Source organism: Mustela nigripes, chromosome 6 (genome assembly GCF_022355385.1).
Source record: "Mustela nigripes isolate SB6536 chromosome 6, MUSNIG.SB6536, whole genome shotgun sequence".
NCBI lineage: Eukaryota > Metazoa > Chordata > Mammalia > Carnivora > Mustelidae > Mustela > Mustela nigripes.
Window position 1 is genome coordinate 54,644,654 of NC_081562.1, and position 15,033 is coordinate 54,659,686.

Here is a 15,033-nt window from a genome sequence, read left to right on the forward strand (position 1 = left end):
TTTCTTTCTTTCTTTCTTTCTTTCTTTCTTTCTTTCTTTCTTTCTTTCTTTAACAGACAGAGATCACAAGTAGACAGAAACGCAGTCAGAGAGAGAAGGGGGTGGGGAAGCAGGCTCCCCGCTGAGCAGAGAGCCCAATGCCGGGCTCCATCCCAGGACTCTGGGATCATGACCTGGAGCTGAAGGCAGAGGCTTTGACCCACTGAGTCACCCAGGCACCCCAAGAAACTCTTCTATAGAGAAGTTATATGTATGTTCTAAGAACAGAATATAAACAGAACAGAATGGAAAAAAAATCAAAAGTCCCATTTATTTCACCTTTATTCAAAATAATTTGGTCAGAAAATCCTTTATTGCTGTTTCATATTGAAAGGCATTGACCAAAGTTTTTTAAGAATTTATGAACTGAAAGAATATTTAAAGTAAAAAATTTTGTGAATTATGTCCTTTGCATACTTGTTAAAGTATAGTTATTAGTGTCAAGAAGTAGTTTCTGTAACTAATTTTCTGAGCAAAATAACTCACTAGTACCAATTAGTTAATATCAAAATTTTGATGACATTTGTGTTCAACTCTTTTCATGTGTAAAACATGGCTAAAAATAATATCTACCTCATAGAAGTTATGATTAATGAAGTCTTATATTAGATATTATTATTGAATTTCTTGTCAATTCAAAAAAATCATGACACCTTTATCAAATTGTTTTGCTATAGAGCCTTTCTTGATGCATCATAATTATAATTCCCTATGTTTGTACAAATTCCAAGGCTCATGATAGTTATATGAAATCTAATATGGCAATATAATAGTGATGGTTCAACAATTTATTTATTATTTACTGAAGATGTATAAACTAACAATGGAGTTAGTAAGTTTTTTCTTATTCAGTTTTTTGTTCTTTTATTCATTCAGTATTAATGCTAATTACATATTCTGATACTGATACAACAGGTTTCTCTTTTGTTTCCTTCACAATGGCATAAATAAAATGAAACTAACAGTATATCCATGTAAACACAAAGGAATGTTTATTTCTATTTGATGACTCAATTAAATATGCAAGTTAAATGAAAATATTCTCAGGTATATAGGTTTCAGAATGTTTACAACACACAGACCTTTTTTCAAAGAAGTTTTTTGGAGGATGCATTAGCAAAAACTGAAGCAGAGTGAGAAGAAAGCCATACAACATATGTGGAGTTAAATTTAGTAAGGAATTTTATAAAGTTTATGATGGAAATCTATGTAAAGTTGTGGTGAACATCAGTTTACTAGGAAAATAAATCTTAAAACTCTAGTTGGAGGGTATACACACAAAACATGCTGTTTCATATACCACTACAATAAACAATCTTAAAAGTAAATATAAAAAATAGTTCCATTTACAATAGCATACAAAAGAATAAAATGCCTAGAAATAAATTTAACCAAGGAAGCAAGAGTATTATACACTAAAAACTATGAAGTATTGCTGAAAGAAATTAAAGAAGACACAAATAAATAGAAAGATAAGACAGAGATTCATGGATAAGAAGACAATATTGTTAGGATGCCAACACTACCCAAAGTGATGTATAGATTCAGTGAAATACCTACCAGAAATTCCCAGATTTTTTTTTTCTCAGAAACAGAAAAACTGATCCTCAAGTTCATATGGAATTACAAGGGATACTGAATATCTAAATAATTTTTTAAAAAAAGAACAAAGTCGGAAGACTCAACACTTACTGTTTTCTAAGACGTACTACAAAGCTACGGTAGTCGACTGTATGGTACTGGCATAAAGATAGACACATGTACCAACACAATAGAGTTGAAAGTCATGAAATAAACCCATACACATATGGTAAATTGATTTTTAACAAAGATGTTAAAACAACTTATTAGGAGAAGAATCTTTTCAAGACTGCACAGCATTGTGAATATAGTTAACGTGACAGAATTGTACACTTAAAACAGTTAAGAGTGTATATTTTTTGTTGTATATATTTTACCATAATAAAAAGACATTTTAAATGAAAACATAAGTTTTGAAATTGGAAACCTCAGACCATAAAAATATGCACATAGGAAAGACTAGATAGATAAGCTAAACTTCAGTTTTACTTGGGGTGAAGATTTTTATTTGATTTTATTTTTTGAGGGAGAGAATTCATGAGTGAGTGGGGAGGAGGAGAGGGAGAGGGAGAGAGAGAATCTTAAGTGGGGAGCTTGATGCTGAGCTCAATCTCACAACCCTGCAATCATGACCTGAGCTGAAATCAAGAGTCGGATGCTTAACCAACTGACCAGAGGACATGAAGGTAAAGATATTTTTAGACCAGCACATGAAACTAGTATCACTAGAGCATAGGAAAGGAGGGAAAGAAAACTAGAAGAAAGGATGAAAAACTGAAAAAAAAAGAAGAAATGGGAAGATAAAAAATTAATATAATTGCAGTTACAGTAAGTATAAAAGGGTTCACTTGATGACCATAATTTTGAGATTCTAATATTAAAGCATCAAAAATCAGTTCTTTGTTTCCCACAAGAGACAATAAAAGAAAAGTATAGAAATGTTGAAAATATACAGATAGAAAACACGTAGTAATCAAATATGAAGCAAAGTAACAAAATTAGTGATTTTTAACATGGACAAAAGAAAAGTCAGAGCAAAAAACTACATGTGTGCAAAGCAGTATTTTTAATATAAGTAAAAATAATAATAAAAGTGATGACCATGGGGTGGGAGGTCGGGTGAGCCTGGTGGTGGGTATTATGGAGGGCACGTATTACATGGAGCACTGGGTATGGTGCATAAACAATGAATTCTGTTACACTGAAAAGAAATTAAAATAATAATAATAAAGTAATGACCATGAACACAAACACAATTATTAAAATATTGCTTCAAGTTAAATGCAGCTCCAAATAAAAGAATTATCAATCATTCGGTAATTGTGAATGAATGTATATTAACTATCGCAAATTAACAAATAAAAAACACAGATAATAGAGAAGCCATATCACTAATATGGTTTATCTCATGTATGTAAATTTCACTTGAATACCATCAAACTCCTTTTTTGAAAACATGGTCCATTCACCAAAACAGATCATATATTAAGCCAAATAAATCTTATTCTAGGCCAAGTATCATATAAGTATGTTGCCTGACCTCACTTCCGTGAAATATCAATGCAAAACTTCCTTTATAAACCTCTTCTAACTAGAAAATTATCCTGTTAACTCTTAAATGGAAATTACAAGGAATATTTTAAAACTCTTCGAGCTGATTGAAAAATATAAGAACTATGTGTCGACACTGCAGAATGTATCTAAAAAATATTGAGGCAGAAAATACAGCTTTGGATGTATTTACAAAAAAGAATGAGGAGGAGGAGGGGGAGGAGGGGAGGAGAAGGAGGAATAAAGAAAGAAAAGAAAATCCAAAAAAACACACAGAAAAACAAAAAAATGCAAAAAAAATTAAAATTAAAATTTTTTTAAAATTAAAAAAAAAACACAACTTTTGCTTTCAAGAGTATGCCAAACAAGATGTCTAGAGAAATACTTCCAGTTCAAATACACAAAAATAAGGAAAAACAAGTCTTCAGAATTACATTAAGTGTATGGCTTAGTTGCCAGGAAAAAATTTTTTAAATATCTTCAGATGCCAAAAATAGTGAGATACTGCAAATTTTGAGAAGAAAAGAAATGCTGTAAGTAAAGTTTTGGGGGGCATTTTCAACTTCATACATTTTGAAGGACCATGCACAGGCCAGATAATGGGTGTAGCTTGGGCCTCTCCAAGATTAGAAGTGAGATTGAATGCTATCAATTAACCAGGACCCTTGAAATGCAATTCCTTAAAAACGATTGAAAAAATACTGTGTGTCCAGCAAAAGGTTAAAATTAGGGATATTTACCTGTCAAGCACACTGAATGAAGTGAGAATGTAAAATATTTGTTATTCTGAGATTTTCCAAAAGAAAGACTTGTACATATGTATATTTGCAACCAGAATTTGTACTATATATGGAAAATGGATGAGCTAAAGGAGATTATGCTGAGTGAAATAAGTCAAGCAGAGAGAGTCAATTATCATATGGTTTCAATTACTTGTGGAGCATAAGGAATAACATGGAGGACATGGGAGATGGAGAGGAGAAGGGAGTTGGGGGAAATCGGAGGGGGAGACGAACCATAAGAGACTGTGAACTCGAGAAACAAATTGAAGGTTTTGGGGGGGAGGGGGTCAGGGGGGTTGGATGAGCCTGGTGGTATTAAGGAGGGCATATATTGCATGGAGCACTGGGTGAGGTGCATAAACAATGAATTTTGGAACACTGAAAAAAAATAAAATAAAATAAAGTGGAGAAAATATTAATTTACAATTTCTGCAGGATATTTTCTCAATTCTGCAAGGAATTTATCAAATTTTTCCATATTGGAGTTTTTCTTAAAAAATAATTTCACATACTGCACTCTCTATATGCTAGTCATATTGGACCTTCAGTTCCTGCAATGCCCTCTACTCCTTCTTGCTTCAACACGTATGCACTTGCATGTTCCCCACCCCAAATCTCTCCCGCTCTGCCCACCTTACTCTTAGGCATTATTCAGATCTCAAAAACAGAAACAAAAGCATTTCAACTTCAATGGCACCTTCTCTTTTCTCAGGACCAAGTCAGATCATTTATTTAGTATCCTTCAGTTTTTCTTTCACAACTCCACAAATAAAATTGTCTAAGTTATTATTTGCTATTTATTTGCTTTTCTACTAGAATATCTTGTTCCTTATGCTGGCCTCTTGTTCAGCACTATAGCTTCATCCCTTAACAGAGTTAGTGTTCAAAAACTATTTGAATGAATTAAGCACTTATATTTAGAAATCTTCTAGACCTCAGGTCATAGTATAAGATCAATGCACTTCTGCAAGTGACCAAAATAAGTTACTTGGTTCACATTCTGGATTAGGCATAAACATTCCCTTCTAAAATCAGCATTTGAGGGGCACCTGGGTGGCTCAGTGGGTTAGGCCGCTGCCTTCGGCTCGGGTCGTGATCTCAGGGTCCTGGGATCGAGCCCCGCATCGGGCTCTCTGCTCAGCAGGGAGCCTGCTTCTCTCTCTCTCTGCCTGCCTCTCTGTCTACTTGTGATCTCTCTGTCAAATAAATAAATAAATAAATAAATAAAAATTAAAAAAAAATAAAATCAGCATTTGAGATATATCTGTGAGTGCAAGTTTGTGTGTATGAACTTAAATACATGTAAGAGCTTAAAGCAGAACATCTCCTAATTCATACTGATTCATCCCAGGTTTAATCTTGTGTCCCTCAGCATAACTCAGGGACCGTGTTGAGTCTTTTGTATCTGTACCTCTAGCAGAAGTTTTGCTCAGCTCCAGTTGGTTCGTGATTCTGCTTCATCTCCAGTCAGTGGGTTTGAAATATAAAAACTCCTTCATCAGGGCTCTAATGCCCTGACCCCCATGTAGGCTGTGCTTCCTAGCTCCTTCTTACCGAGCACCTACTACTATCTCTATCCCATCAAACACATCCAGTTCCACACAAATTAAGATTTAAACAGTGAGAGTAAAAGTGATCTTTTAAATAATTAAAATTGCACACTCAAAACACACACTTCTGTTTCTGACTCTTATATCCATGTTCTAAATATCAAGGCTGATTATGATTCCCTTTGTCTTGCTTTCTGTTTCTACGGGTCTTCTTGGTGAAAGGCTCTCAGTGGTTCAGGGAAGTCGGGCAAAGCACAGTGCAAACTCTTGTTTTAGGTGCTTATTCTCACCATCATAAACTTAACAGTGAAAATAGTCTCCAAGCTGGTTTTCCTCCAGGAGGCGTGTGGGAAGAAGACATCACAGGGTTGGAAAGGTGACAAAGCCACCGAATCATCACTCGAAGAGTAAAATTTCCTAGAATGTAGTCAAGATAATTATGGACGATTTTAGCGAGGTTCAATAACACAATTACAGTCAATGCAAGTGCGTGTGGTGCAAGTAATACAGGTCTACAGGGGCTTCTTCTCTAGATTATTCTCCTAGAACATCCATTTGCCCCCACGCGGGTCTGTCAGCTGTGAGCCGTGTCCCGGCCTCACAGCACTTGCATCTCTGCAGGGCCTTCAAAGAGGCTCGCTTCAGCTTGCTGTTTCCTAGAATTAGGATAAGGGAGTGACCCCAGGGATAGATGGCTGCGGTCGTCATGCCAAAAATAAACAGTAGTCTGTTTTCTGGCATATTGAAACATACTATCTCTATGACAATGCCTATAAAATACAAGATGAAGAGAAAGATAAAAGATATTAAAACTTTCATTGCTTTCACGTGTGCTTCTGTACTGGGGTCTCGGGGTCCAGTGACCTTCATTTGCATGCGCCTGCTGTGTCTCCAGAGGGAAACGATTAACAAGAAACATGTAACCAGGCAGAGTGTAAAGAGAAGAATGACTCCTAGGTTGACCAAAATCTGCTTAGTAAAGAACATACTTTTTGGTTGTATTTCTACTCCTCATTCTGTTATCATTAATAATCCTCACAATTTGTGGAAAAGTAAATAACCATGAAATAAACAAGGATCCCATCAGAAGGTGAAGAACCCTATTGATCCTACCCTTCAGCCAGAGAAAAATATGGTGGGAAAAATTTGCTATCTTCAGGAAATAGAAGATACTGAGGCTGGTGGCAAACCAGATACTTGATTGATTGATAATTATCCATGAGTAACTAATAAAATCAATTAGTTTGCCAGAGTAATACATATCTGGAGAGAATAGCTTTATAAGTCCATCTGTAATTATTAACAATATCAGAAAAACTCTGGAAGTAGCTAAGCCAGTGAGAATAAAGCCAATCATCGAAAACTTTTTGTTCTTCACATAGTCTACACAGTTGACAAGTCCAATAAATCCATTCCCTAGAACTCCCAGTACCGCTTCACTAACTGCTATAAAAATGAGAAGGCCTTCCAGTATGCTTATCATATCTTCCAATTCCTAGTATTGCTTCTGTTACATTACATTTATGTTACCTGCTTCAGAATGAGACGAATGTTAGCTGCTTGATGGAAGAATTTTTTTCTTCTATTTCATTTCATAAATACTTAAAAATACCCCTAAAATGCCTTGTGATGGAATCGGAAATGTCTTCATGGAGACCACCTCAGTTTCATTTATAACTTAGCGAGTCTGAGGAACATGTGTTCAGACTGAATGCCTATGTACGATTTGTGAAGATGCAAATGAAAGTTTCTGTTTCATGGATTTCACTTATCCTCCTGTGAGACTATTTTGCATCTGTTAACCTGACTTGTGGAGTCGGAGTGTCAAATGTATACCCACAAGAAACAGAACAGAAACAAAAATTTGACTTCGTCCTTTTAAATATCAACTACAACTTCATCATTTGGGTTGTATTTATGACCGTTTAAACATATATAAATGAAAAACAGTTTATAGAGGTGGCAAATGAATCTAGCCAATGTAGACACTTACTTTGAATAAGTAGAGGCATAAACACATTTTTGTTATTTTCCTGATAATTCAGGCAAAACACATTTTAAGTTTCAATATAAAGAGAACAATAGATTATGACTCAATTATATAGAAACACTGAGCAATTGCCACTTTGCGATAGAAATGGACTGATCCAGCGAGCATAAAATCAGTAAGGACATAGCTGGATTCAATAGGATATAATTGACATCTATAGACTACTTCCTCCAACAACAGCAGATTATACCTTCTTCTCACGCTCACCTGGAACATTCTTAAAAATAGACCGCCTTCTGCGCCACACGGTACACCTTAACAAGTTTAAAGAGTAGAAATTATACAGCATCTGCTTTCAGACCAGAATGGAATTAACAATCAATAACAGAAAGGAAGTGGAAAATCCCCAAATACAGGGAGAACAAACAACACATTTCTAAAGAATATGTGGGTCAAAGAAATAATCCCAAGAGAAATTTAAAATATTTTGAACTAAAGAAAATGAAAACACAACTTATCAAATCTGGGAGATGCAGGGGAAGCAGAGCTTAGAGGGAAATACATAGCATTGAATGCATGTATTAGACAAGAAGAAAGATCTATAATCATCATCTAAGCCTCGACCTTAGGAAACTAGAAAAAGAAGAGCAAATTCAACCCAGTAAGCAGAAGAAAAGAAATAAGAATTTGAGCAGAAAACAATGAAACTGAAAGCAGGAAATCAATGGACAAAATCAATTTAAAAAATGCCACTTCCTTGAAAGGTAAATAAAATAGATAAACTTCTTAGGTTAACAAAGAAAAAAAAAAGAGAGGAGACGAATTACTAATACCAGAAATGAAAGGGGACATCACCAGTAATGGCATAAAGATTTTTTGTAAAAATCAAAATGAAATCTGGAGAGTAGAGAATTTGTTTTTGGTTAGCATTACTAAAAGTTATGATTTGACTTTTATATGAATTAGAGTACCTGCAGTTAAGACACATCGACTCCAACTCATTATACACACATTCTGCCACAGATAAAGATTTTTTTTAATTGACTTTGAGCTACCAGGAAAATTTCCAAGGCAGTTGATCTTCATTTGACACATTTGATATGAAAACCATTATTCTATTGACAAACATTTATAACTGCTCTGACATTATCAGATACTATTTGGGCATGCTCTTAGAACTAGGGTGAATTCATTCTGAGAGCAGTTTCAATGTGTGGAGAAAGTTTGGTTCCCATACCATCAACAAGAAACTCTCCAGACATCGAGAGTTCTACAATTCAATTCAGTTCTCACACTATTTACTAGGAGATGTTGTCAGATTCCAGAAGGTCAGGGCTTGGTCCTATACAACTACCTCCCTCTGCCCCCACTTCAGATACCAATCACCAGCCCAGGCTGTTACGTGGGGCTCTGAACTAACTCTAAATCAGAGAGATTCCCATAACCTCCTCCTTGGATTTTGATTAACTTACTAGAGCAGCTCACAGAACGTGGAGAAACATTTTACTTACTCTATTACTGATTTATTTAAAAAGATATGACTCAGAAACAGCTAGATGGAAGAGATGCATAGGGCAAGGTTTATGGAAAGGGTGCAGGGTTCCTGGGACCTTTCCAAGAGGGCCACTGAACCCCCAGGCATTTACCAAATGCTGAATCCTATCCTTTGGAATTGGAAAATCGTGATTAACACATGGGAGAGCTTCTTACATTATTTGGAAAGATAACGTTTATTAATAAACACTTTTTTAATAGGTAATTAAGAATATTAATAGATTCAAGTGACCTTGATGATGAGACACTTCTTGGAAGGTAAATCAAAATTCCATTCAAACATTATTTTCAATTATATTATTAATATAATATAATATATAATATATATTAAATAATATACAAATATATAATTATATATTATTTAATATACAGTATATATCATATATTATAATTACATATAATATATATGTAATATATGTAATAATATATATTATTTATATATAATATATGCAATATATGTAATAATATATCATTACATATATTATATATTACAATTATATGTAATTATATGTAATAATATATATTATTTAATTTAATTTAATATGTTAAATTTAATATATATTAAATATATATTAAAATATTTAATATATTAAATATATTAAAATATATATTAAATAATATATATTATATATTATAATTGCATATTATATAATATATAATAAATTATATATATAATATTATATATAATGTATATATAATATAATATAAGTGCTCTGAAATTTTATTAATATTAATAATAACAAGAATTCTACGGACTACGTCAGAAATACCTGCTTTGATCAGATGCCCAAATTCTTTGATAAAATGTGAAATGTATCATACTACTATGCCCATATATTTTTTTCTACTAAGTGTGTGGGAGAAGAGGAGCATGTAATTATTTCATTTAGTTTTCTTATTGAAATGTTGGAAAATAAAAATACATTTGATTGAGTCTGTATAAGGAAACACTAGATAGACAAAACAATTAAAATAATTATTTCTGGATTTGGGGTTCAGGGGTTTCAGTTTGGATTTATTTGAATTTACACTGAAGATGGACTTTCAAAAATACAAAAATACTGTAATATTATAATTTAAAATAAACATATATTTTTGTCTCCCACCCATGGTGCCTGGTTCACAGTTCCCAAAACCCTTGGAATTTCCTAAGTGATAATTATGAACAGTGGAAGCATCTTACATTATAACACATAGTTTTTTTCCTCAGTTCGCTTCAGAGCCATAAAGGTGAAATGAATGTCCTGTTTTAATAAGCCCCTTTCAGCTGCAACTGAGTTTATGTTAAGGAACTGACTTTTGGAAAGCTGGTGAGGATAGAAGTTGGTTGCAGGGAAATCAACCAGAATTAGAGGGTGGAAACTTTCAGTCCCATCCCCTGATTTCTGGGGCAGGGGGATTAGAGATGGAGGTGAAGTCAATCACCAACAACCAATCATTTAATCAATCTTGCCTATATAGTGAAGCCTCCATAAAACACCAAAAAGGATGGGGCTTGGAGAGCTCCAGGCTGGTGAATCACAATGCTTCCAAGTGCCACTGTGTGGGGTCCCACGTTACACAAGGACAGAAGCTCCTTGCTCAGGACCTCATTCTGCCTATCTCCCCCATATGACTTTTGATTTGTAATCCTCTAATGTCTTTTGTAATAAACCGGTAATCTGCTGAGGAAACTGGTTTCCTGAGTTCTGATGAGCCATTCTAGCAGATTAACAGACCCGGAGAAGGGGGTGTGGAAACCCCTGATTTATAACCAGTTGGGTCAAAGCACAAGTAACAACATGAGCCTGGGATTAGCATCTGACTGGCAGTCTGTCTGGTGGTACTGAGCCCTTAGCCTATGGGACCTGATGCTATCTCTGGGTAGAGAGTGACAGAACTGAGTGAAGAGCTGGGTGGTACAGGTGGTATAGGAAATCTCTCTCCCTATTCCCCCCACCCCCCAACACACTGGAATTGGGTGTCAGAATCAGTAAACACATACACACAAGATTTCTCATAGCAGCATTGTGTGTCATTGCAAAATCTTGGAAACAAAATAAACATAAGAACGTTGCTGAATCCATTCTGGTACTATGAAGCCATGAAAAAGGATAAGAAATAATTTTACAAATGGATGAAGCAGTCTCTTACATATTATAGAATTAAAAAAAAGAAAGTGCAAACTGTCATTCGTATAAGAAATGGGGAAAAAGGTAATATGTATGTATCTTTTTTTTTTCTTTAAATTTTTATTTTAAGTAAACTCTTTTCTATACATGGGGCTTGAGCTCACAACCGGGAGATCAAGAGTCACATGACCTATAGACCGAGCCAGTCAGAGGCTCCCTATTTGTTTACTTTTTCAAAAACACAAATAGGAGGGGCAGTCCCTACAACAGGAGCACCTCGCTGCTGTGTTGTAGGGACACACCTGAGGAGGTGTCACCTGGTGGTAGGACAGCCCCGTCACCTCTGCCAGCACCGGAGCCCCAACTGCGCCCCCCACTCCGCTCATCCCAGATGGCGACCCGCCCTCCTCCCCCCACCCCCAACGCCCCCAACCCCCATCTCCCATCACTGCAGGACAACGATACACACATCTCAGATCCCTGCCCTCCATCCCGGTACCACTTCCATTCATCCAAGCAGACAGCCCACACACCCCTGTCCCCTGCTCCTGGCCCTGGCAGAGGTGATGCCCAGGAGAGCCCCCGAGGTTTGCCTGGGGCACGCCTGGGGCAGACGGCTTGAGCTCAGCTCCCTTCCTGTTGATCTTGGGGGCACACTGAAAACCTGTCCACCTCCTTAAAGCCTGGTTTCCTGCCCATTCTCTCCACTGCTGAAATCACCCCCAAGTCCAGTGATTGTGGACCACCCTGGAAAGATCAGGAATTCTCCAAAGTTGGTGCAACATTTAAATCAATTTATGAGTCACCATGGTCATTCCTGCCATTCATTGGTGAACCGCTGAACTGAGTGAGGATGAAGGAGCAAAAGTTATTCTTTGATTTTCATGCAGTTTGGGGCTCTGTGCTTTTCCAAAGCATTTTAAGCAGCATAATTAAAATAAACAGTGAATTTTGGAACACTGAGAAAAAATTAAATTAAATTAAAAAAAAAAGAAACTGATACCCTCCTATAAAAAAAAAAGAGTGAGAAAAACAAACAAAATACAAATAGGAAGAAGAAACCAGAAATAAGTGAAATTGACTACCTATAGGAAGTGATTTAAAATGAAATGGAAGTTATGGAAGAGGTATTACACTATTATCAGTATGCCTTTTGTTTAGTTTTGAGTCTTGATGATAATGTTTTAGATAATAAAGCAAGGGCTGAAGAAAAAACCTAAAGCAAAATGCAATTAAAATACAGCCTTTACATCTTTAAATTAATAGTCAGAAGGGGAAAAAGAAGAGAACCAACCAAAATAACTTTTTTTTTCCAAAATAACCTTTGAACAGATTTTTTTTACTGTATGTCTTCATATAGGCATTCATGAACAATAAAGAAGTATTGAGATGTAGTTAGTACTCTTTCTTTCTACAAGTGGCATGTGTTAGCAAATCTGAAACTACTTTCGATGTATTTTATGATTAAACAAATGAATGTGTATATATATATATGTCTATATATATATATATATATATATATATATATAGACACGTGGAGAGAATAATGGATGTGTATGTATGTATGCTACCAAATCCTGATTTTTAAGTACACTTCTACACTAAAAGAAATCAGGACTCCTTGGAGAAATAGTAAATACAGGGCAAAATTAGAAGAAATACAAAATGAGCCTAAAATATTTTGCTGTGCAAGAATGTAAGGAAACACTAAAAGCATTATGGAGACATGTCAAAAGAATACAAAAGTCAACTAGAAGTGGTTTTTACTTGACAAATCTAGACCCATGTAGGCATTAAAATAAATCATGATAGTAATAGGTAATAACCCATTGAATAAAATATGAGCCTGCATTATACAATATGTCTGCTGAATTAGCGAAATAAGTCAAGCAGAGAAAGACAACTATCATATGATCTCCCTGATATGAGGAAGTGGTGATGCAACATGGAGGCTTAAGTGGGTAGAAGAATAAATGAAACAAGATGGGATTGGGAGGGAGACCAACCATAAGTGACTCTTAATCTCACAAAACAAACTGAGGGTTGCTGGGGGTAGGGGGGTTGGGAGAAGGGGGGTGGGGTTATGGACATTGGGGAGGGTATGTGCTTTGGTGAGTGCTGTGAAGTGTGTAAACCTGGTGATTCACAGACCTGTACCCCTGGGGATAAAAATATATGTTTATAAAAATAAAAAATTTAAAAAAAAATATGAATCATCCATATATTTTAAATATAAATATATATTTATTCTTATAAGCAAATGAATAAATAAGTGATTTCAAGTAAGTGTACTTTGTCAGACAAAAGAAGTGTTCTACTTGTTTATTAAGTGTGTGTGACAGGGTACCTGGCTGGCTGGCTCAGTCAGGAGAGAACGTGACTCTTGGTCTCAGGATCATGAGTTCAAAGCCCCACACTGGGTATAGAGCTTACTTTATTATTTTTAAAGATTTTATTTATTTATTTGACAGAGAAGGAGATCACAAGTAGGCAGAGAGGCAGGCAGAGAGAGAGGGGAAAGCAGGCTCCCCACTGAGCAGAGAGCCCAATGCAGGGGCTTGATCCCAGGATGCTGAGATCATGACGTGAGCCGAAGGCAGAGTCTTAACCCACTGCGCCACCCAGGTGCCCCTAGAGCTTATTTTAAACAATAAAATATACCTTGATTTTTTTTTAGGAGTATAAATCAAAAGACCATTAAATATAATGTCTCCCTTATTCAGGTTAAGAGTATATTTAGAAGACTACTAGTTAACTTGATCCTGGTATATTTTAAGAAATAGAGTCTCTTCTCTTGTCTCTCTCTCTTTTTTCATTCTCAAAATCCATAATAAAGTCTCAGCTTTACACAGCCAGCCCTCTGTGTGGGAAGCACTTAGCTCTTGAGTGATGTGCAGGCGGCTCCTGGAGAATAAAATCTTCAACATAAAATGAAGATTTCTACTAACTGCTATCTTCTTGACTCTGAGATTTATAGCACCATCTGAAAGTAATCAGAAATCTTACCATTTTGGGGCTCCTGGGTGGCTTAGTCAGTTAAGCGTCTGCCTTCGGCTCAGGTCATAATCCCAGAATCCTGGAATTGAGTCCCACATTGGGCTCCTTGTTCAGCAGGGAGCCCACTCTCCCTCTGCCTGCTGCTCCCCCTGCTTGTGTTCTCTCTCTGTGTCAAATAAATAAAGAAAATCTTTTAAAAAAAGAAAGAAAGGAAGAAATCTTACCATTTTTCAATTATGTCCTTATCTTCGGAGGATAGCTTAAGAAAGTGGTGAAGTCTGTATTTTTGTGTACAATATAATGGTCTTCTCTGTATTAACAACATTGTTCCATTTTTATTGGAGGATTCCTCCTTAAGGATCAACTATCAGGTAGGATTGTGCATTGTGAATATATAGGTATGGTAAAAAAAAAAAAATCGAACCACTTTTTCATACTTTTACCTTTCTAAGCATAACTTATAAAACAAGTATTTCCAAGAAATTGTTTTATTGGCCTCTTACTATATTTTCCCTCTTTCATATCTGTGTTTTATGCCAACAAAAGACTAAGACGTAAACAAAGAGCATTTCTCTTCATTTTCTTTTTTTTTATTGTTTTATCTTTTATAAACATATATTTTTATCCCCAGGGGTACAGGTCTGTGAATCACCAGGTTTACACACTTCACAGCACTCACCAAAGCACATACCCTCCCCAATGTCCATAACCCCACCCCCCTTCTCCCAACCCCCCTACCCCCAGCAACCCTCAGTTTGTTTTGTGACATTAAGAGTCACTTATGGTTTGTCTCCCTCCCAATCCCACCTTGTTTCATTGATTCTTCTCCTACCCACTTAAGCCCCCATGTTGCATCACCACTTCCTCATATCAGGGAG

General features: G+C 35.7%; 1 protein-coding gene across 1 annotated transcript; it reads right to left on the reverse strand.

Annotated features, from left to right (window-relative positions):
• Positions 1-6,032: 6,032 nt before the first annotated feature.
• TAS2R10 (taste 2 receptor member 10) lies at positions 6,033-6,986 on the reverse strand. The gene is given in 3 exon segments (XM_059404748.1): positions 6,033-6,079; positions 6,082-6,497; positions 6,499-6,986. Coding segments are annotated over 3 exon segments (951 nt in total).
• Positions 6,987-15,033: the final 8,047 nt, after the last annotated feature.